General features: G+C 50.1%; 1 protein-coding gene across 2 annotated transcripts in view; it reads right to left on the bottom strand.

The window, feature by feature from the left end:
* SIL1 (SIL1 nucleotide exchange factor) overlaps positions 1-22,980 on the bottom strand; it is a 99,907-nt gene that overhangs the window by 34,887 nt on the left and 42,040 nt on the right. For both annotated transcript variants that reach the window (XM_027745130.2, XM_039385485.1), the window contains exons 4-7: positions 9,059-9,179; positions 7,802-7,898; positions 5,327-5,518; positions 714-835 (exon numbers count right to left, since the gene is read on the bottom strand). In XM_027745130.2, coding sequence (XP_027600931.1) covers positions 714-835; positions 5,327-5,518; positions 7,802-7,898; positions 9,059-9,179 — 532 coding nt within the window. The remainder of the gene's footprint in view (positions 1-713; positions 836-5,326; positions 5,519-7,801; positions 7,899-9,058; positions 9,180-22,980) is intronic.

Raw genomic sequence — 22,980 nt, 5'->3', positions numbered from 1 at the left:
GTGCATTTCTAAAGCCTCTGCACCTCTCAACGCACATCCCACAAAGCCCCAAACCCCACAAAACAAAAAGGGCACCTAGCAAATGGAGCCCACATGGTATCACCTGAAGAACTAAATGTGATGCCCCAGCACGAGGCAGACCGGGCTCCTTCCCCTGAACCTGCAATATCCTGCAGGCCAGTCTCCTCCTGATTCAGCTTCTGACCCCGTTCCCTTTTGGTGTCAGAAGCACCATGTCTGTGGGGCTAAAACCCCCCTCCAAAGACCATGGCAGTTGCTATATTTCTGAAGCCAGCATCTTGCTATCCTAAAGCAGCCCAGGAGAAAGGAATAGGAGGGAGAAAGGTGGCACTTGTAACTGCACCCTCCTTCAGATCCTCCCCAAGAGAGGGCTGTCAAGGGGAGAGGAGGGAGGCAGAATCATCCCCCCTTGGACTTTGTACAAACAAGGAGTTGAGGGAAATCAAGAAACAACCATAGATTCAACACCAAATCACTCTGGGTAAGTCTAACGAGCTGGATGAGGATGGACTGAGGAGAAGAGCAGGGTAAGGGGGGTGGCAAGGAAAGGGGAGAAGACAATTTTGGGGGATAAGACAATGTGGTGTGTCACACGCCAAGAGAAGCTCTCAGTTTCTGCTATCAGAAATAACTCAAGAGAGACAAAGAGAGGCACAGAGCCCACCTGGTGTCCCGGGGTGGCCGGGGCTCACCTGGACAGGGCGGCTCCCAGGACGAAGGCAGCGTGTTCCTTCAGCGCCGCCTCGGAGCTGTTCAGCCCCTCGATCACCAGCCGGAGCCCTCCCATGGACAGGAAATCCTTGGCATTGTCCACCTGGGAGAGAGCAGGTCCCCATCAGCATGAACCCCCAGCTCCTGGAGAACACCACCCCTCAAAGAGCACAGCATCCCTTCCCTCCTGGTCCAACCAGCACAGTTTCAAAGCAATTAAAAATTCCGCGGGAGCGGCTGTGGCTGAATTCTGTACAATCCTGCCACGATGTCGTGGCTGCAGAGGCACAGTGTCCTGATGGGTGGCTTTGCCACATGCAGAAGGCATTGCTGGAAACTCAAATACTTTGATTCTAGCTATCAAAACTGTTCCTGACATGAATTCTGGTAACTCGGGTCAAAAATTCAGTACATCTGATCAGAAAACTCCAGCTCTTTGCTCTCTCACCTGAGCAGGCCTTTACTGGGAACCCAGGGAACCCCACATTTGGAAATGCAATTAATTAATTGATGCTGCCATTGTAGCACCAGGAGTCAGGGATGTTTAGGAGCCTGTCAGCACCAACAGTGCACATTGTGCTGCCTGGGGTGAGGAGTATGGGCAGTTCTGGGAATATTTCCATGAGTACCATCAACAACTTCATGTGGACAAGGAAAGCAAAAGCCAGTCCCTGCTTGGAGGAGCCAGCCAGGAACTTCCCCTCAGGGCAGCCCGAGAAATTATTTTTCTAAAACAAAAAATATTGGACTAACTGCCAGTAAGGAAAAAGTTCACACATTGGTGGGGGATTCATCAGCCTTTGACTCTAACCAGATCTGGGGCTAACCAGGCACAGTCCCAGTGGGCATCTGCTCCTGAAGAGGAGATCAGAAAAGGCTCTGAGTGCTTGCAAACAAAATTTAGAGAAACAGCACAAAGTGCTTCAAGTACAAAATTCAATCCAAAGTCAAATCAATGCATTCTGGTATTCAAGGATTTTTTTTTTTGCAGTTTAAAAGGGGATCTGATGAACACTCAGAACTGCCTGTGCAAAAAAATCAGGGTTAGAAATTCGACATTTCTCCTCCCTGAAAGACAGGGAGAAAAGAGCAATCATTGGTGGATGGGAACAGAATATAAAAATGAGTTATCAGCCAGGCAAAGCGACCCCCTGATGGGGTGGGACAGGACAAGTGCCACAAGGCTTGCAGGGTGTGTCAGGCTCCAGCACCATGCTCCAGCTGGAACGCTCTTCTAGTGAACCATGACTTCATGCTCAGTGTTATATTTATCCAACCATGTACCTTCACCAAAATTGGCCATAAATCAGGTATTTTAGGTACCCAAGAGAAGGAAGAAGCTTTATGTCCTACGGGTATGTTGTTACCAACCAAAGTAGGACCTGGGGAGCTCCAGCTCATCTCTGCTCCCCACAGGGACAATACCCACCACTTGCTGTTCCTCTGCAAAGCTGGTCTCTGCAGGTCTGCTGGGGCTGATTGAGGATTTGCAGCAGCCTTTGTATCCTTTCAGATCCCATTCTTTTAACTGTCCCAATAAACCAGGCCTGCCAGAACTCTCACTTTTCTGCAGACCCACCTTTGTCTACAAAGAAGTCTATGCAGCAACCTAATTTCAGCTGTCAGTGGGTCCTTTTATTGCTCAGCCTGTGTAGAAACTGTTTTAATGCTGGAATTGGACGTTGACTTCTGCACAATGGACAGGCAGGAGTTTGCATCCCACATCAGGTGTGGAAAACCAACCCCCACTGTAACCTCACCAGCACAGTCCTTCAGACCAGCTCCAGCGTCAGTGAGACGCCTCAGCTGCAGAATATAAATTGTGCTGTAGAGCCTATTTTGAAGATGTGTTTATCTTTTTTAACTGGAGCCTGTTGTGAGAGCTCCTTCCCTCAGCCACCGTTTTAAAACCAACAAAATCCCCAAACTTAACAACTTGAAGGCATTAACCTCTCTGGGGAGCGGCAGATGCTGTGAGGCAGCAGCTCGTGCCTCGCTTCAGTCCACTGGAATCGGCACAGAAGGAAAACCAAAGATCAAAAGAGCTCTTGAGTAAAGTACACAGGCAAAGTGGGAGAGGAGAGGGATGGGAGAAGAGCAAATATGACAGCAGTTATTCAGGGAGCAGCTTTGAATCGGAGGAGAAAGAAAATAGGGAAGGAAGGCGAGAGAGAAAACATCAGGAAACAAGAGCAAGGGAAAGCAGCGTGTCAACCATAGGAGATGGAGAGGAAATTAGCACTGAGAGATGGTGTAGCATGTCAGAGGAGGGGAGAGAGGAAGATAAGGAGAGTAAATAATTGAGAGAAAGAGGCTGCAATGCCTGAGAACAGGTCTTGGCTCCACACACGGCTGTGCAAGCACCATGAATGCTGTTTATGAGTTACGCTCTGCCCTCCTCACATTTGCATTTGGTTTCATGCATTACAGATAACTCAGCAAGCCAAACCTTCCTGCCCCTTCTCCAAGACGAGCTCCTGAACATGCCAAGCTGAATCCTGACTGAGGAGAAGTAAACCAGAGCTGGCAACACAAATCTGAGCATACACAGAGCCCTTGGGCTGACTCTTCAAAAGCAGGGGAGAGCATCTCTCCACGGGCTGGGCACTGGCCAAGGCTCCTTTGCTCCCTGCAGCGCGCTCGGAGCCACGCACTGCTTCATCCCGCTGCTCGGGGGGCTCATGACCACACCACGGAGCAGGGAGCATCCTTTGCTTGCACACCCTCCAGGGCACAGCATTTTCCACTCGACAGGGCACTCTGTGCCCCGGAGGCAGCAGCAGGATGGCCAGGAGCCAAACAGTTATCAAGAGCCATGGCACGTCACCGTTCAGATGGAGGAAGCGGGACCAGCAGAGCCGTCACTGGTCCCACATGAGGTGGGAGCTGCCCTGGGCCAGCCACACCTGCAAGGATCCCTGTCCTCCCTCGGCTGGGACTCACTGCAGAGCACTCCTGACGGTTCAGCCCTTCCAGGGTTATGCGGCACAAGCACATTTGGCTGCTGTTCAGTAATTACATTAAGCCAGTGCCGCTAAAGTCAGTCCCAAGCAGAGATAATGCTCTGGACGCATTCAACTGACTGGAAGAAGAAAGAGGAGGAAAAGCCATGCTGGCTTAGAGACAAGTCATATTTCTTATCAGCTTCCTGCCTGACGAGAAGGTGCTGCCCAGCCATCTGCCCCGCCAGCGCGGGCACAGAGCAGCGCTGTGATCACGGCACAAAGGAGCCCTCTGTGCTCCCGCCAGCCTCCCTGCCAGGCCCCCTTTCTGACCCCTTTGATGCTGGATGTGGTTCCCTTTGATGCTCCAGTCCCTGCTCCTCTCACCAATCTGAAATTGTTTGCCCCATCCTGTGCTATGACAAGCAGGCAGGATTTTATGCTGGAATAGTGCAGATCCTTACACTGGAATCCGAAGCATCCCAGGGTGTTTGGGGGCCACTTTTCAGCACGCTGGAACCCTTAACCAGGCAGGATTAGCCCTGAGTACAAATATGAAGCTCTTTGGGCAACCATTGTTCACACTTATTCTCTGAGCCAGGTGGATGCCATCAGTGAAACAAAAGCAGGGAGAACAAACAGCACAAAAGCTTCTGCATGCCCAGGACAGGGATTTAGTGTGAAATTCAGGACAAAGAGCCCTGGAAATAACACTTCTATTAGCTGGCATATGGACTCCCTCTCTCAGCAACACACTCCTTCAGCTATCTGCCCCTAAAGTACCACATTTGGTTTAACAAGTCACATTCCAGTGAAAGGGCACCTCCCAAGAGTTGTCCCATTCACCCTCTGAAATGATAAAGTGACACTGGAAACTCTCCCAGACCATTCCCGACTATCCCAGTCACTGGGGAGGGAGAAGCCAAGTCCTTTCCCATGAGGCAGAACAGAGCCTCGATGCCCAGACACCCACCTAGGGGTGGCACCAGGGAAGGCACCAAGCCCAAGGGAGGAGAGCTCTGTAGAAATGCGTCAGCTGAGAGCAGAGCAAGAGAGATCAGAGGGAGGGGGGAAAAGTGTGAGCCCAAACCTGAGGAAGAAAGACTTCAGGAAATATATTCACCCTCACACAGAGCTAATTAGCACAGTGAGGCTCTACATGCCACTGCTTACTCAAGCCAAGACAAAATAGAGGTTTTTAGGTGTTTGTTGCCTCCTTGGTTTAAAAACATTCCCTGTGAACTGATGTAAGGGCACATACCTGCAACCACGGCAGCTTTCCATGGAAGCAGCAAGAAAATAATTATTTTCTTAGCAGCCACCACTCTACTTACCCAAATATGGCACATAAAACCCCATTTTGTAACATTAAGCAGATAAAAGAAGAAAAAGAGAGGATAAGAAAACCCACCTGAGAACAGACAACAGATCAGGCAGCCCCTAGGAAACTTCTGGCTCCTGGCACAAGCAATGATTAATTCAAACCTGGATATAAAATAAGCCTGCACTAGCCCTCTGCTGTCTGTTATTGTCCCAGGATTATGGTAATTAAGCAATTTGTATTACCTGATACTGATAAGAAAAATAAACCCCCGTTTCTGACACCACATCCCCTGGATTTTACATGGTAGTTACTAATGCATTCTTGTTACCTGGTGAACATAATATTCGAGATCATAAAGGGCTGCTACTTTTTCATCCAGCGTGGAGGCAGAACTGTTGAATTTGCTGATTAATTTAACCATAATTTCATAATCTGTTTCCATCTTCATGTTCAGCTTTTCAAACTCCTCCTTCAGCTGCTCTATGGGCCGGAACTTCTTCCTCACCTCTTCCTCTTGAGCCTTGAAAGCAGGAGGAGGAAACCACATGTGAAGATAGGAGATAAAGAGAGACAAGGCAGACACAGAAAGAAATCCCAGCCTCAAATTTACAAGGGGAACCTGGCTGTCCATGCCAATGGATTTAGTGCTGTGCACTAGAGAGGCAGGGGCAGCATTGGAGGCTCCTTCTGAGAAGCCCAGGAACCCAGTTATCTGTGACATACCTGCAGCACCAGTGAGCACCAGGGCTTTGTACACCACTTCTAGGTCTATACACCATTTGTACACCATTTCTACATCACATGTCTTTCCAGTGCATGGGGCCCAGAGGCAGTATTGCTGTTCTCTGTTCGCCTGCAAGTAGATGTTCTCAAGATCTGACTGGAGAAAGCCCTGAGCAACCTCCCTGAACCCACAGCTGACCCTGCCTGCAGCTGGAGATGGGGCTGGAAAGCTCCAGAGGTCCCATCCAGCCTGAAGTGCCCAGTGACTCCATGCCAGTGACATCAAGCAGATTTCCTCGAACATGGATGAAGATGCTTTTGCCATCCCAACATTCCAGGATGGTTTTATCTCTCAGGGAAAGGTGCACTCACTGTGGGGACAGAAGCTGTCAGAAAGGGAAGCAGAAGGAGTGGTGATAAGCTGGGGGTAGCTGAAGTGCCAGGCCAGGGGGCTTGGCCAGGGGACAGCCTGTCCTGAGCAGGGCTCATCTCCCTGGTAGTAACAGCACCCCAAGCGCTGCCACAAACCAAGAGAGCTGACAAAAGGCATGTGGTGAGAAGGAAAATGATCTGTCAGAGATCTAGGAGAGCCCCAGAGGCACAGGAGCACTGGTGGCACTGGGACAGGCGGGGACAGCCTGGTGCTGCAGGGCATGGAGAGGCCAGGCTGGAGCTGGGCTTTCCTAGAGCAGGAGAAAGCCAGAAAGACCCTTTTCAAAGGGATTCATCACAAACACAAATACCAAGCCATGTTTGTACCCAGGAGTGACCCCCAACGGGAGGGTTTCCACGAGCCCCAGTCCCCTGCAAGCACTGCCCTGCTCCTCACACAGCAACAGAAGCCAAGGGTTGGAGCCATCAGGGGAAAAACAAGTGAGCAATGGAAGTGAAAGCTCTGTCAGCCTAATGACTGCTGGCCAGTTTACCACAGGTACCACACACAGTGCCACCCCCACCCAACCACTCCAAACTGCCTTTGCCGGAGCGCAGACAGGCACAGGCTCGGTGTAACTGAATTTCCTCTGACACAGTTCCTTCAAGGATGAATTTGCTCCCTGCAGGAGTGACTGTAAATGGAATACTTTAGGTCCATTAGATGTAGCTGCTTTTAGCCCAGTTGATGGGACAAAAGCTATTCTAACAGGGGGTTTAAAATATGGCTTATTTTCATGTAATAGAGCATCGCTAATTTTTGCATTTCAATGATCCTCATTTCCAGCAACAATGAAATAATCTTAGAGCATATGAAATACTGCCCTGCTGCCACATAAGGGGAAAAAAGCCTTACTCTGACTTCAAGACTTCAGAGCCTTGAATTCTACTTCAGTTGTCCTTCAACTGAGTCAATGCCAAGGCAGCAGGAGCAGTGAAGGCCTAAGGAAATGCTGCTGAGGGGGAGAGGGCAAAGAGGCTCCCTGAGGAGTCACATATCCTCCCACCAGTGGCTGGGGACAGTTCCAAGCCTGGAGAGGGCTGGAAGCAGCACTTCTATTCTATTTTACTTTGGGTTGCAGCTTGTGTAAGGAAACTTCAGCCTGTGCTTCACCATGGCCACTCGGGTTTTGCTACCCAGGGCATGAAATTGGAAACCTAAAGCAAGGAGAGTAGTAACAGGGAAAGGAACTCCCTTTATAAATACTGTTACACTGCAATCTGGCCACATTGGGGTCTGCAGACATTTTTGTGAATCGAGCAGCAGTTGAATAAATAAATCAGGTTGCCCAGAGAAGCTGTGACTGCCCCATCCCTGGAAGTGTCCAGGGCCAGGTTGGACAGAAGCTTGGAGCAACCTGGGCTAGTGGAAAGTGTCCCTGCCCATGGCAGGGGGTTGGAAAGAGATGATCTTTAAGGTGTCTTACAACCCAAACCATTCACAGAATTATAGAATCATACAGAAAAGCCAGGGAACTGTATCACTGACAGGTTAGCAATGGTACTTTAGGTTCATATTCACCAGATTAGTTTGCCCAGTATTTTCCCAAGCAATCACTTTAACCCTCATATTTCTGCAATGTGTAACACAGGGTGTGTTCACAGCCCTGCACTGTGCATTGCTTTACAAACAGGGAACTCTCCTTACCTTCCTTTCTGCCTTCTCACTTTCCTTCATTTTCGCCAAGGCCTCTTTGAGCTCCTGGGACGTGAATGAATTTGCATCAACATCCACCTTGCCCAGTCTTGCAGAAGAAACAAAACAAACCAGAACATGTTTTGAGTAAACAACTGCATCTATACTATTTTCACTGTGACATACTAGCAATGGCTAAGGGCAGGAGGAAAGGGATTAAAAAAGCATCACACTCAATAAAAGATTAGTCTGAGTGCTGTATTCTGTGAGTGGTTTGCACACACCTCACCCTGGCAATCAAGAAAGGCTCTGTAATCAAACCCTCCGACCCAAAATCTAAAGTTCTAACACAATAAAAATAGCTGATTAATTTATGCCTCAGAATTTCATGTTGTAATACAGAAAGCACCCCTGTGGCACTAAATCATTGCTAAGGACTCACAAGCTTTAACCTGGAGATTTCAGCTGAAGTTCTGATGAGCATCATCAGTCAGAGCAAGGGCAAATCCACACAGAAATGCTAAAAACCATGTTGTGCTGCTCTTTATGCCTTTCTCATTGGTTCAAGGAGGGTTTATCTGGGCCACAATCACTCTTGCATGGATAAAAAGGAAATCCAGCTGCTGAGGCACCATGAAGATAAAGAGCATCTCCACGCCCTGAGCAGGAGTCAGTGGGAGAGCAAGGAAAGAAGTGGGAAATCCCACACACTTCAGGAAAGAGATTCCCCACAGAAACTAAACCTGTCTTGGTTAGGAGGGTGCCAAGGGGAAAGTCAGCACCAGTGGAACATTCAGAACACGTTTAACAGTGTGGGTGCAGGAAGGCAGTGTGATCCCTGGAGACCATGGCAGCGTCCGATGGGCCAGGGAAAGCTGGGATCCTGCTCCCAGCTGGAACAGGGCACCTGGCTCAGGTCACACAGCCCCTCACAGCTGTCCCCAGGGGCTGAGCTCAGAAAGCAGTTTCAGACCAACTGCTGCAGATATTACAAAGGACTAAATCTCATTTAAAGAAGCCACACTGCCAATTTAGTTTCGGTGTCGTAGCATGAGAAGCCATGAGGGTGTCTCTGAATGTGCACTGAGGGCACTTCCACTGCCATCCTGAAGGGATCACAAAGGACAGGGCTGCGTTTTGAGCACTGCTGAACTCTTGAATCAGCAATTAAGTCTCAGGAAGAGACGGTAATTGGGTGCACTAGGGAACATAGCCTCTAATAAAAGGCATGAATCCTGCAGCCCACCCACCCTGCTGCACCTCTTGTACCTTTTTCTTCTTCTCTCTTCTCTCGTGTCACTTCTCCCATTTTCACTGTCTGGGAGTTTGGCTTCTCTCTCTCCTGTCTGCAGGTTCAGCCTCACATGTGACCCTGCAGGAACAGCCTGACCTGCAAACAAAGGTGGGGTTATCTCAGAACATCTGCAATGTTCCAGCTTTGTGAGGAATTGGGAGCTGAAGGCACACACTTCTCCCCCAGAGAAAGGGAGAAAAGCCTCATCCTGCACCAGGAGCAGAATATCCACCACCAACTGCCCTCCCCTCCAGCAGCACCTCTGAACCACAAGTGCTGCTTTACCCTCCCAGATGTGCCACCCTGAGCCACCAAACTTCTCCCCGTGCTGCCAGGCTGGCTCTGAGCCACAGCAGAGGTGGAACCCTGAGCCCAGCAGAGCATCAGCTCCCTCCTCCCTCCCAGACCAGTTCCTAGGAGAGCACTAAAACTCCACAGCAGGAGTGGATTTGGAGACTATATGGAGAAAGGGGAATTGGTTGCTGATTGGGGCATAAAATGCAGCTGCCAAAGGGAAATCAAAGCATCCTGCAGAGTCCAGCCAGGTACACTGAACATCAAGGCTGGGCTGAGTTGGAAATACTGTATTAAAAGGAATACATGATCACTACTATCTGCCAACAAAAATACACAGAATACATTAAGCTTTGGTTTTAAATACAGAAAAGATGGGGAATTGAAAGTGTTTTTCCTTGGTCACAGTTCACCACAAACACATCCTGGTGGCAAGCCCAGCACTGGGGTGGACAGGAGGCAATATTTGGTTGCTTCTTCTTGATGGTGCTTCTTCTTTTGATGCAAGAAATCTGCTTGTTTAGGAGAGTGAGGCTGCAGCTGAATGACTGCAGAGATCTCAGCTGTCACAGATGGACAGACAGACACACAGCTGCTCACCTTCCTCCCTCTTGATGAGGAGTCCCTATTCAGCCTTTCCTTTATCTCTTCCCTTTTACCTAAAAAGACACCTCAGATAACATAACACAGCATGCAGGAGACAGGGACCATCTCCCACCAAAGGCAAGTGAAGGCAAGGGTAATTATTTTGTACAATAAATACATGTACTCAAAGACAAAAAGCTCTAGTCTCGGGAACAACCGGATTGATCCCTCCCTCTTCAAGACCAAAGAGACATTTCCCTGATCAAAGGACCTGGTGCTTCCTACACAAGACTAGGATGTTTGTCACAACTCAGACAAAAACATTTCAAAGCCCACAGCAGGTATACATGCATTTAGAAAAACCATAAAAATCCATTTTGGAGGATTTCCTATTAAAACAAGGTGCATTTCTGATAGCTCCTCTTTCACTCCACCACATCCTGCCCATAGGAAGTTGCATTGGTTGGATATGCAAGGGGACAGATGTGATTATCTTCCCACAAACTATGCAAGGACAGGCCAGATATGCCTCCTCCACACCTGAAGTGCTTTCCACTTTTTTTGAGCAGATCCAAACCTCCTCCTGTTCCTTTAACTTGTGACACATGGGAGCTTTAACCTATGTCTATCTAGAGGAGCATCTTCCCACGCTGAAAAGGTTTTGCAGGAATGGAGGAGCCGTGCCCCTCACAGGTGCTGTAGCTGGGACATGCTGGTCAGAAAGGAGTTTGTAGGATGTCCATGGAAAGGACAACACTGCATCTCCTCTCCCTGGTTTAGGAGACACAGAGACAGGGGTCTGCCAGCAAGGAACACACAGTAAAAGATAACCTGGTCTGGTGGAGGGTGTCCCTGCCGTGGAGGGTGGAATGAGATGAGCTTTAAGGTCCCTTCCAACCCAAACTGTTCTAGGACAAAATGTCATCGCGTGCTGATGCAACACAGGGATGCACGAGGCCATGTCCCTCCTCCGCGGACACAAACAGCGCCCCGGAGAGAAGGCAAGGGGCGAGCTGGGTCCTTCCCCTCCCGGAGCCAGTGGCTGTCCTGGCCGTGTCGCCAGCGCTGGGACAGCCGGGTCACAGCCCCAGCAGTGGCGGCAGCAGCTCTGGGCTGTCGGACACAGCCAGGAATGCCATCCCCGCCGGAGGAGCGCGGCTCGGTGCCCCTGCTCGGTGCCCCTGCTCCGTGCCCCTGCTCGGTGCCCCTGCTCCGTGTCCCTTCTCCGTGCCCCTGCTCCGTGTCCCTGCTCCGTGCCCCTGCTCGGTGTCCCTGCTCGGTGCCCCTGCTCCGTGTCCCTGCTCCGTGCCCCTGCCCGGTGCCCCTGCTCCGTGTCCCTGCTCCGCGCCCCTGCTCGGTGTCCCTGCCCGGTGCCCCCGCTCGGTGTCCCTTCTCCGTGTCCCTGCTCGGTTCCCCTGCTCCGTGTCCCTTCTCCGTGCCCCTGCTCCGTGTCCCTTCTCCGTGCCTCTGCTCCGTGCCTCTGCTCCGTGCCCTGCTCGGTGTCCCTGCCCACTGGCCCTGCTCGGTTCCCCTGCTCCGTGCCCCTGCTCCGTGTCCCTGCCCCGTGCCCCTGCCCGGTATCCCTGCCCGGTGTCCCTGCTCCGTGTCCCTGCTCGGTTCCCCTGCTCCGTGCCCCTGCTCCGTGTCCCTTCTCCGTGACCCTGCTCCGTGTCCCTGCCCGGTTCCCCTGCCCGGTTCCCCTGCTCCGTGCCCTGCCCGCCGCGCTCCCGCCGCGCTCCCGCCGCATCACCCGCTCGGCTGGCGGGGGAGAGCGAGGAGGAGGACGGGCTGTGCTTGAATGAACCATCCAAACGGAACGCAGGCTCCAGAAGGGCCGGCTGGCTCCGGGGGACCGGCCCTGCCGTTTCTATTTTCAGCGAGCGGTAAATAAAACAAAACACGAACCCGCCGCGCACACGAGCTCCCAAACCCAGCGCAGCCAAACTAAGGAGGCGGCACCAGAGAGGGCACAAACCTTCCCTGCTTCTGCTTCTGCACATTAAACGAGATTTGACCAGGACCACCCAAACCCCAGAGCAAAAATCTCTGCCTTGATGTATTTAAGCGGCTACAGGGATTTCTCCTCGCTCTGAACACAGGTTCACGCCACAGCGGGACAAACATGCTGCTTTAATACATAAACCATGAAAAACATCCCTGTTTTCAACAAAGAGACTGACATTGTCACTTAAAAATATTACAGCTACTCAAGACAGGTCTCCAGTCTTATGTAGTTTGGGGTATTTTGAAGTATTATTCATAAAGTGTGTTTGAGGGTGGGTTGACTTGAATAATGTGATTAAAATTGCTGATTTAAACGAGTAAGCTGGAAATCCTGAATTTTAATCATGTTTCAATATGTAGCGTCTAGACATTTCCCTTAAAAATAGTCGATTCTCTTTGATTCCTGTAATTTGATACTATTCAACAACTGGGACCACACTCTGGAGCAATACATATGTAAGCAATTACACAGCTTCACATGCTGCTAAAAAAGAATCATATCCTTAATAGCTTTTTCCTGAGAGAAATTAATTTTTTACTTATTGTTTGCATTAAGTTGCATTTGGGAAATAAAACTCAATTAAAAAATATAAAAACATGTTTATATTTAAGCCATTTTGTGACATTTTTTCTCCTTGACACCTTAGACAAATCAAAGATGTGTATCCACAGGTAGGCATTGCATATACGTGTTACTGGATGGTCTCACTTCCCAGACAGCTGCTAGATCTTCACTCCTCATAAAGGGAAAGAGGAGTTTCCATTCTAATTAATTTCCCACCTCTAAATCGAGTACCCAGTGAGCAGAAATAGCTGTGAAATCCCCTCTGTGAACCTGCTGAAAGGGCTACAGCTGTGGAGGCAGCAGCAAACCCCTGCCCCCACAACCTGTTTGTGCTCCTTACCACTTAAAAATATCCCACACATGAAATTTTTTAAACCACAATTAAAATTGTTTGATCATAGAATCCCAGAATGGTTTGGGTTGGAAGGGACCTTAAAGCCCATCCAGTTCCACCCCCTGCCATGGGCAGGGACACCTCCCACTAGCCCAGGTTGCTCCAAGCCCCATCCAACCTGGCCTTGGACACTTCCAGGGATGGGGCAGCCACAGCTTCTCTGGGCAACCTGTGCCAGGGCCTCCCCACCCTCACAGGGAAAGATTTTTCCTAATATCTAATCTTTCAGTTTGAATATGTGTCCCTGCATCTCCTTGGGTTGATGGATCTCAGAGAGAGAGCCCCAGGGTTTGAGCAGCTCACCCAGTATCCCTGACAGGGACATGCCACCCACCTGCCACTCAATCACTCAGCTGCCTCACAACCAAAAAGATAGTGTCCAACAGGTAAAGCACTTCCAGAGAATAAAAAACCCCTTGTGACTGCAGGAATGACAAGGTCTTTATTGGGAATAGATGACAAAGCAAAATGACAGCATTTATTTTTCCGGGCGGGAGACACTGATCCTGTGGCAACACGCTGCAGGGATGGAGTTATTCCTGTTCTCCATTTAATCCCTTTATCAGCTGCAGAAGCACCAGGACAGGCTTTGCTCTTCTCACAAACCATCTCTACACCTGGGTGCAGCCACGTGTCGAGCCTCTGCATCCCAAAGCTCCCGGCCTCCTGGAGCTCCCTCCTTGCGTTAGCACTCGATCTGTTCCGATGTGCTCTGTCCTGAAGGTTGCTTAAAGTGACGCCGAGGAAGACTTTAATTTATAGCCCCATTCTTTTAATCTTGGTCGGCCAGATTTTTTCAGACACCTGTTTATATCTCCTCGTAATATACTGGCTGGAGCAGCAGCACCGGGGCCAGCTCTGAGGCAGCAGCTCCCTCGCAGGGGTTCTGCTGACATTTATAAAGCGAGGCGATTCCTCTCGCGTGCTTTATGTTATCAGCTAAACCTGTCGGCTTAAATTATTGCCTTGTAACCAAATCACAGCTATCTGTTACTCTGCTCTGGGTACGCTTCCCAGGCTCTGTGCCTATATCAAGCTTTGCAGAGGCTGAAAACAAGACGATAAATAAATAAACAAATGGAAAACAGACTCACAACTGAGGCAGGATCAGGTGCATTATACAACACTAAGTAAAAGCACAAGGGTGCTGTGTGGAATATGCAACACTCAATAGTGTTATCCAGGTGATATCCAAGGAACTCCAGCCCTCTTCTTCTAGATCAACCAAATGACCAACCGTTTCCTCTCGAAAGGAGAATGGTCTCATCCTGCCCAGCTCCTTTCCAGCACACTGGACTCGATGATTCTTGTGGATTATTCCATTATATCCTATGTGATTATTCCATTTACTGCTGGCCACAGGTGGTTTTGAGTTTCAGCGTGGGAACAAGGCTGAGCCCTGACACACCACACAGCAACAGCGTTAAACACAACCAGGTAAGTTGTACCTCATACACAGACCTGCAAACTCCCACTGAGACTGTGCAGTAACTCACTACTCTCCTGGCAGTGGCTTCCCCAGGCCCTCCCCAGCTCTTGGACCCCCAAGCTTTCATCCATTGACTGCCCAGCAAGAGGGGCCCAAGAGGGACGTGAAACTCCCCCCCTCCAGCACCACTCTGTCCCCTGTGGCACAGGAATGTCCCCTGGGAAGGTTTCTGAAAGCAGAACAAAGGTGATTCAGCTCAGCAGATCCCTGCTTTGTCCCCAAGTGAGCATTCTTGTTTGCCATTGCAAAACAATTCAAAAATCTATTAAGGATGTGAAAACAAACCTCAGTTATTGAGTCAGTAAGTGGCTCTGCAGCTCTCAGAAATCACCTCGGTATGTGAGCAAGCCTCAGATAACATCTACCTTCCTTTACTCTTTGTTTCCCTCGAACAGGGAGTGAGGGGAAGGGACTTTCTGGAACAGGCAACAAAGGAATCCGGAATCAATAAGTGAATGTTCCAGCAAAACACACCGGCGGTGCTGCAGTATTAAAATAATCACACTGACAGAGCATCCACAATGAGTTATCTGATGGCACCTTCTCCTTTAATAAAATAATGATTAAAAAACACAAGGAGACAAATCCCAGGAAGCAGCAGAGCTCCCCACTGCTGCATCAACAGCTCCAGGAATCACCAGTGCCAGGGGTGAGTCGAGGCTGGGGCATCATGTGCTGGTCACACACAGGGGGACACTGCCCCTGCTCTGGCCAGAGGATGGGATATCCCACACCCTGGCACACTGGCAGCATGAAGATGTGGCCTGCTTCTCGTGTAGAATGCCAGGCTCCAGGGCAAACAGAGGCAGCTCTAGTGCTGGGGGGCTCAGTGTGAGCTCTGACCCCACACTCTCCAGCTGGCACTGTTGAATAAGGAAGCAGCAAAGCCTGTCTCCTTTTTTTTTCCTTTCTTACCTATAAAGGCAAGTCATACCACTCCCTGGATTGCTTGTTATTTCCAAACAGAACATTTTTACATACAAAAGGAAGGGAAGATGTGTAGCAGACACAGGTAAGGAAGAGATGGATTACTGATGGGAAGAGGAGGCCCAGAGCCTGAATCTCATTTATTTCTTTCTGCCCCTTTTTCACTCAGCTACAGCTTTTTGTATTAGTTCACTTTCTGGCACTCACTGCTCCTCTCAATTAAGTGCCACTGGAAAAGGTCATTAATATGCTCTATGTCACCTCCTCCTGATAGCCTTGGGAGAGGTTTCACTGCACCAAGCCCAAGAGCTTCCCCAGCAGCAGTCCCAGTATCCCTTGGCATTCCCCAGCATTTCCCACACTGCCTCACTCCCAGCACAGGCCATGAGGAAGCTCAGACACTGGTGTCCACATTCCAAGTACAGATTCCTGTGACACTGGATGCTTTACAAATCCACTGCATTTGCAGCTCTTACTCCCACTGGTTCTGTGTTCCTGCTGGGAAGGAGCACAGCACATCCTCAAAGGTCCACACCATCAGTGACAATGGGGGCTCTAATTACCCACTGCAATCAGTTAAAGAGAACACTCTTTTATAAAATCACTGTATGCTTTCTTGTTCATAAACTGTTCCTTAAGCACTGCAGGGGATGGGATGCAGGGTGGAGCCCTGGGGTGACCCACCTGGCCAGTCCCACTGTGCTAACTCTGCCAGCAAGTGAGCAGTCCTGGGGGTGTCAGCATGGTTCCATCGCTGTTGTTTTGTCTTATCATTGCATCCAGACAAACATCCTGCTGTGCAGAGGGCCAACAAGGACAAAGAGATGTCCTTCTCTTCCTGGCATTGCAGAGGAAACCACGAGAGAAGAGTTTTTTCCTTAAAACATGAGCAAATGTCTCTCACTGTTGCTGCCTTCTGCCTCCCAGAGCACCCAGACAAACATGGAGCAGGCAGGGCTGGATCCCCAAGCCACAGACATTCAGTCCACAGCAGCAACATCCACAGGGTCTTCCAGAAATGCCTGAATGGGATCAATTGTTGAGAGACTGAAGAACAGTTAAAAGAACCTCAACAAAATCCTGGAAGTTCCACGTGAGGCACTTGAGTTTGCTAGTTTATCTGACAAATCTTTCTGTAACACTCCAAGCTATGCTAATAAATATCCTGCAATTCGACCTGTCAAAATGGTGATGTCTAACTACAGCATCTTCTCCAACACTGATTTTATTCCATGCTGCAGTAGAGCAGGGACAGAAGCCACCTGAAATGCTTTCAAGCTTGCCAAAAGTGAATCTGTTCCCAGTTCAACACTCAGCACTGCCCCTGGCAGCAAAGTGATCCCTGGAAAACCCCAAAGTTGTCCTATGCTGAGACATCCCTGTTCCTGCCCAGGCTTCTCATGGGTCCCAAAGCAGCAGCACAACTTTCTGCAGGACTCGAATCCCACCTGAACAGGGGGAAGAGCAAGAATTGTGGAACAGTTTGGGTTGGGAGGGATGTTAAAGATCATCCAGTTCCAACCTCTCTGCCATAAGCAGTGAAGCCACCCCAAAAGGGCTGATCCCATTCCAGTTTCTCATTTACCAAGAGAGAAGCACCTTACTGGTGCTTGCTGGGCTACTGCTCTCCTATGGCTGATGCCACTGGGTGGACTCGAGGTGCCAAGTGCTCCTCACAACCAGGATTCCAGGGAGACACTCACTGGGAGTAACCCTTGGGAGAACTTCCTTGCACTCTAGGATTTTTTGCCTGCTGCAATAACCATGTCTTTTAAGCACCATCCATCAGTCCTACAGCTCAAACACTTGTTTGTCTGAAAAGGGTTTCAGAGCCACTCTTTTGTCCCAGTGCTGAGAAATCTTCTCTGTACTTTGTTTCCCTCAGTAGATAGAACGAAAACATTTTTAAAACGATGCCAGAATCAAATCCCTCCTCCTGCGATTCGATCCACAGCCAGTGGAGAACAAAGCACTGTGAGGAAGGGGCTTTCCAGTGAGTAACACCTGATTAGAGATGCCAAAGCACCAGTTCAGTTTGGACACTGGGCTGGACAACACTCACAGCTGTCACTTTTCCCCCAGCCAGTGCTCTCCCGTGGCACTGGGATTTACGTTCTCTGGATTGATGGGCTGGTGCTGATGATGGCACACACAGCCCAGCCTTGTGCCCAGGGCTGAGCCAGCTCCTGCCAAAACCCGCCAAACCTCGCCCCTCTCATGGCAAGGAACCACCAGGGACGAGAGGCCCACACACCACGCACAGGGCAGAGCACGTTCCTCCCAGGAGGTGCCTGCGGCTTCCCGGGATGCTCTGAGATAACAAGCAATGGAAGTAAAGGCAGATGCGAGAGAGGTGCCTGGGAGGAAAACCTGTGCCTGGGAGGTACCTTCCTTCCCAGGGAAGGGGTGACAGGAGGGCTCGGGAGGGACATGTGGTGCCTCTCTGACAGAGGTGCTGCAGCACCTGCTGATGGATCCACTGCTGCTCCAGCAGAGAAACACTTCATAAGGCAAAGGGCCCCTCACAACAAGTGCTCTGCTCTTCCACCTCCCTCTGCAAAGGCTGCTCTCCCTTGCACTGCAACAGCAGGAAACACATCAGGAAAAAACAGCCACAAGGGAGGAAAAGGAAGGGTTGCCCTGTTTAAAACAGGCACAAACACGTGTTGTCACTTGCTAAGCAAACCCTTCTCTCCAGCTCTGAGCCAGGCACTGCAGTGTTACCACAGCCCCCGGCTACAGCAGGAGCCATGTGCTCAGGGATTAAGTATGAGGAACTTGGTTTATTTTCTTTTCTGATAGTGGGCTCAAGTCTGTGAACTGCAGCACTTTAGAGAGTTTAATCCCACATAGGTCCGAGCAGCAGAAGAAACAGAGCAAAGGTGTCCAGACACACTCTGGTATTTCATCTCTCCAACGACACGCCAGGCTGCACAGACATTGAAGTGACCTTTGTCCCATCATGTCCCCAAGCCAACATCCATGAGAAACTTATTTACAAAAGCCAGGTTTAATCCCTCTCCAACTCACTACATTATTTATCCCCAAGCCTTTGTAGTGTTACCGCAACTTGTTGAATAGTTGTCATCCCTCAGGTGTATTTGTTACTCCAGAAAGCCCATCTGGGATGCTGAAGGCTTGGCTGCACTCAGAGAAGATCAATGCAGGACATGGGCAGAGAAGGACGAGGGAGGTGACCAGGAGAACTGAGAACCTGACAAAAGGAACTGAGGATGATATCCATCCTGCCCAATTTTGGGCATTTAATAACTTCTTGAGCCAGGCACTACCAGCTCCTTTACTGTGATGGAGATTAGCACCCCCAGAACATCATCAACCACTATGTCTCCCACATCTGTCACTCCCAGAGAGCCCCTCTTCCTCCCTCCAGGGACTGGTGACATGGCCACCAAAGAACCTGGCAATGTGGAGGCATGGAAAGGACACAACGGCTCTCTACAGAAGGATAATCCACCAGGACCAACACCAGTGTGAGAATCAGGAGGTCCCAGCCAGCCATGGTTAATCTGTGGTTGGAAACGAGGAGCTGAAGTGCAACTTAAAGACAGCAAAGGGACAATAAAAGAAATTATTGTCAAGGGGAAGGCTGGGAAGTTCAAGAAGGGGTCTTCATGTCCATATTTGAGTGATCTGTCCTCAGCTTCTGAGTCTGTAACTCAGTCCAGGCTGAAGCTGCAAAGACAGACGTGTACCACAAACAGTCCCTTCTCCCAGCTCCAGCTCGCAGCGGGAGCGTTTCAGGACACGCTGTACTGCTGGCAAGGCTGCAGCTTATTGCCTTGGATCCCATCTCCACCCAGTGCCTGTCAGCTGGCTCACCTCACACCAGTCCCATCCTGGCACCAACACCTCCCCAAGCCCAGAGCATCCCCCAGAGCCAAGGGCACCCAGGTCTGCAGACAGCTGGCCAACACCGCCCTGGTTCAACACTGGAAGGTGCCTGATCCGACCCGCCTGGCTGTGAGACCAGCAGGACGTGCTGGAGAAACCAGTCTGCCAGCCACGCTGCCAAGGCAGAGTGAGAACAAATCTGGATAATAAAAGCTGGAATAAGAAGATGCCTTGGAGAGTGCATTGGTATAGTGCTTTCCCAAGCTCCAATTGAAAGCCTCGTTCCTACAGCTAAGGCAGTCGTGAGGGACATTAGCCTAATTTCTGTCAAGAGAACTTGTCAACACTGCAGTATTTAAGACAGACGCTGAGGACTTGTTTTATCTCACAGATAGATCACTGAGAAAGAAAGTAGCTGTGCCACATTTGGTTCATGGGAAAATAAATTCACATTCTCCCTGGGCCTAATTGGGAGATGCTGTTTTATAACACCACGTGGGTGAGCAGCCTCACATTTCATCACTGCGCAGCTGAGATCGGCCCCAAATCCACTGTGGGGTGAGACACAGGAACACACGGGGAGAGGCTTCTGATGGGCACCCAGGGACACAGAACTGGGCATTTCCCAGCCACAGAGAGTGGGTGAAACACTTGCTCCAGGTCAGGTCCTTCTACTGATGGTGCTCACCGGCTGAACCACAACCAGTGGACTGTGGTTTCAGTGCCAATGGGAATAGGAGAGAATTGGCTTTGCCTCCTCAGGAGTACAAGCAGGAGATTGAATTGAACTTGCTTGGCCTGATTTTAGAGATGTTCTATGGATGACTCAGTAGAAAGTAAAGAAAAGAGAGGCTGTACCCTGCTGCTTTAGGAAAAAAGCATTCACATGATCCTGCTCCCATCATACCCCACAGTAAGGAATTAAAACATTCCTAGGAGCCTGGGTGCATTAATGCTGGCATGGCTTCATGCTTCCCATGTGCCAGGCTTGGAGCTGTGTTTGCAACACATCCAAGATTACCCAAGATTATCAAGTGCCGTGGCACAAAGGCTTGTCCGAGTCTTGCAGCTTCCTCACTGAGAAGTTGAAAATGCCCTTTTATTTGCAGTTGTTAGAGGGAAATAACAGCCATGTAACCTTGTGCCAGCCTTGGAACAGAAATGAGTTTGCAGAGGGAGCATGACCCTGAGCTGCAGACCCGAGGGTAGGAGGGTGGCTCTGCTCTGCTACGGATTCTGCACTTGCACAAGAACTAAATCATTACAACAGCCAGAAATGTCCCTCGGGAAGGAAATCCTCTCAGAGATAAATCAATAACTCAGTGTAATTTTAGCATGCAGCCAGGAGAATTTACATTGCCAGGAAGGCTGAGAGCTCTGCCATGGAGACAGAGCCACAGCATCATCAAACAGCCCTGCAGCAGCCCCTGCGCAAGAGCTCAGGCTCCAGGTATTCCCTGCCCCGCCAGGAGTCTGGGCTCTGCCATTCCAGGACCTCTACGGATACAAACTGGAGTGACAGCAGCAGGGATGTGGTCCAGCAAAACTCCCTCGGGACAAAACCACCTTTCTCTCTCCCCTCTGCAGCTGGGAGGCTGCTCTCTGCAGTGCTGGCAAAACCACTCCAGATCTTACAGGGTGAGACATGCAAATACAAAGCACAACTAAACCAGGCACAGGGCAGACGGGGAGTGCTCCAGCCACAGCCTCCACCCCAGCCAGGGCTACAGGGGTCCCACCAGCCAAACCACCCCCAAAACAGGGTGTGACAGGGATGTGCTGCAACCCACAGTGATTAATGAGACTGCAATTTCCGTAATTGTATTAATGCAAAGTACGCTCGGAGAAACAAGTTCAAGGGAACTAATGACACTTTACAGCACAGTTCAACACTGAGCAGTAACTCCAGCAAAAAGGGAAAAAAAAAAAAAAGGCACCTAATTATTCAGTAGCTCTTCTCCCAGATTCTCAGGGTCAGCTTGGAGGAGAAGGTGGCCTGAATTATATTTTTGTTTCCAGAACATCAACAGAATTGCTAACTAAGTTCCAGCGGCAAGGTCACAGCCCGCCCATAGTTATGCATGTCCTCCCTCCCCGACTGCCGGCTCCGGCAAACGCTGCCGGACCAAGGAGAGCCGGGAATGCCGTGTCCTCTGCCAGCAGCTCTAACACCCCCGTGCTCTGCTGCTCCCCAGGGACACGGCACCAGCACCTCTGCCAGCTGTCTGCTCTGGTCCCCTGCAACAACTAACTCCTTACAGGCCAAACCTGGCCTCCACGGAGGCATCTTTTAAGGTCCAGGACCCTGCTGAAGACAAGCCTGACCAGCAGCACCCCAATCCAGCCGGCAGCGATTTGCTGTGCACCCAGAGCACCTGCAGACTGCCTGCGGGCACAGCAAAGCCCTGGCACACGAGGAGCTGTGCTGGCAGTGCATGGAGGGCTGGGAAGCAGCCTGACCACAGGCAGGGCAAGCACCAGCACATCCATTCCTGCCTGGAGAGCCCCAGAGGGGGACAGTTCCCTGCTCCCTGCACAGAAAAATTCTGCCCTTTCTTCTTTGTGTTTTTAGGACTTGCCCAAAACACACACATGCATGGGGCCTTGTCCTTATCACTATGTTCTTTCCCTGCTGCAGGCCAGCTGGAGTCATGGAAGCACTTTGGAGCACCCATGCTGGCCACAGTAGTGTCACTCATCACATCCTCCTCTGGTGCCAACAGACTCACACAGATGTGCCCATGTTCCCTAAGTGCTGATGTGCTTCTCTGTCTGTAAATCCAACTTACAGCAGCTACAGATGTGGTCTGTGTTTCCATATTATGTCATCAAGACTTGGACTTTTACAAGGGCATGAGGTCACAGGATAAGGGAATGGCTGCACGTTGATAGAGGGCAGGATTAAACTGGATATTGGGAAGGAATTCTTGGCTGTGAGGGTGGGGAGGCCCTGGCACAGGTTGCCCAGAGAAGCTGTGGCTGCCCCTGGATCCCTGGAAGTGTCCAAGGCCAGGTTGGACGGGGCTTGGAGCAACCTGGGCTAGAGGAAGGTGTCCCTGTCCATGGCAGGGGGTGGGACTGGATGATCTTTAAGGTCCCTTCCAACCCAAACCATTTTGTGATCCAATGACTTGCACCTCTGAAAACACCAAGATGTGCCAGCAGAGCTGACCCAAAGAGCTAAAGGTACATTGTGACCCCCCCCCACAAAACCAGGACAACTTGTTATGCTCTTACAATGCAGAACATGAAGCTGGATGAAAAGCCAGGGCAGAACAACTCTGCAAAGACAACACAAAAGAGGAGACCTCACGAGACCTCCGTGTCTAAAACCAAAACCAAAACCCAAATGAAATGAATGGTCACAAGTCCAGTGTCTCAGGATTGCACTCACAGCTCTCCTGGCAGCTTCCAGGCTCAGCAGCAGCATCCAGCAAGAGACAACATGCAAAAAGCCAACTCAGTCATGTTTAGGAAGACACATATAAAGCTATCCATCACACAGCAATCTGTGTGCACCCAAATGTCCTGCAACACAATTAGAAATCAATAGCAAGACGCAGAAACCCTCAACCACCCAGTAAAATATAAAGAACACTTGTAATATTGATTTTAAAAGCACCGCGGAGGAGACAGTTGTGAAGGAGCCTGAGAAAGCAAAGCAAAATGCCTGAATTGAAGCCTTTTTTTTTTCCCCAAAAAAAGACATTAATAATGGATTTTCAATGCAAGAAGAAAAACTGAAACCCACACCAGATTCTCCTGGTAATAACAGCTTTCTGCAAAG

The sequence above is a fragment of the Pipra filicauda genome, unplaced genomic scaffold (assembly GCF_003945595.2).
Source record: "Pipra filicauda isolate LSUMZ 115617 unplaced genomic scaffold, ASM394559v2 scaffold413_size774581_pilon, whole genome shotgun sequence".
Lineage (NCBI taxonomy): Eukaryota > Metazoa > Chordata > Aves > Passeriformes > Pipridae > Pipra > Pipra filicauda.
Note: the sequence above shows the minus strand (reverse complement) of the source record. Positions and strands in the feature narration are given on the sequence as shown.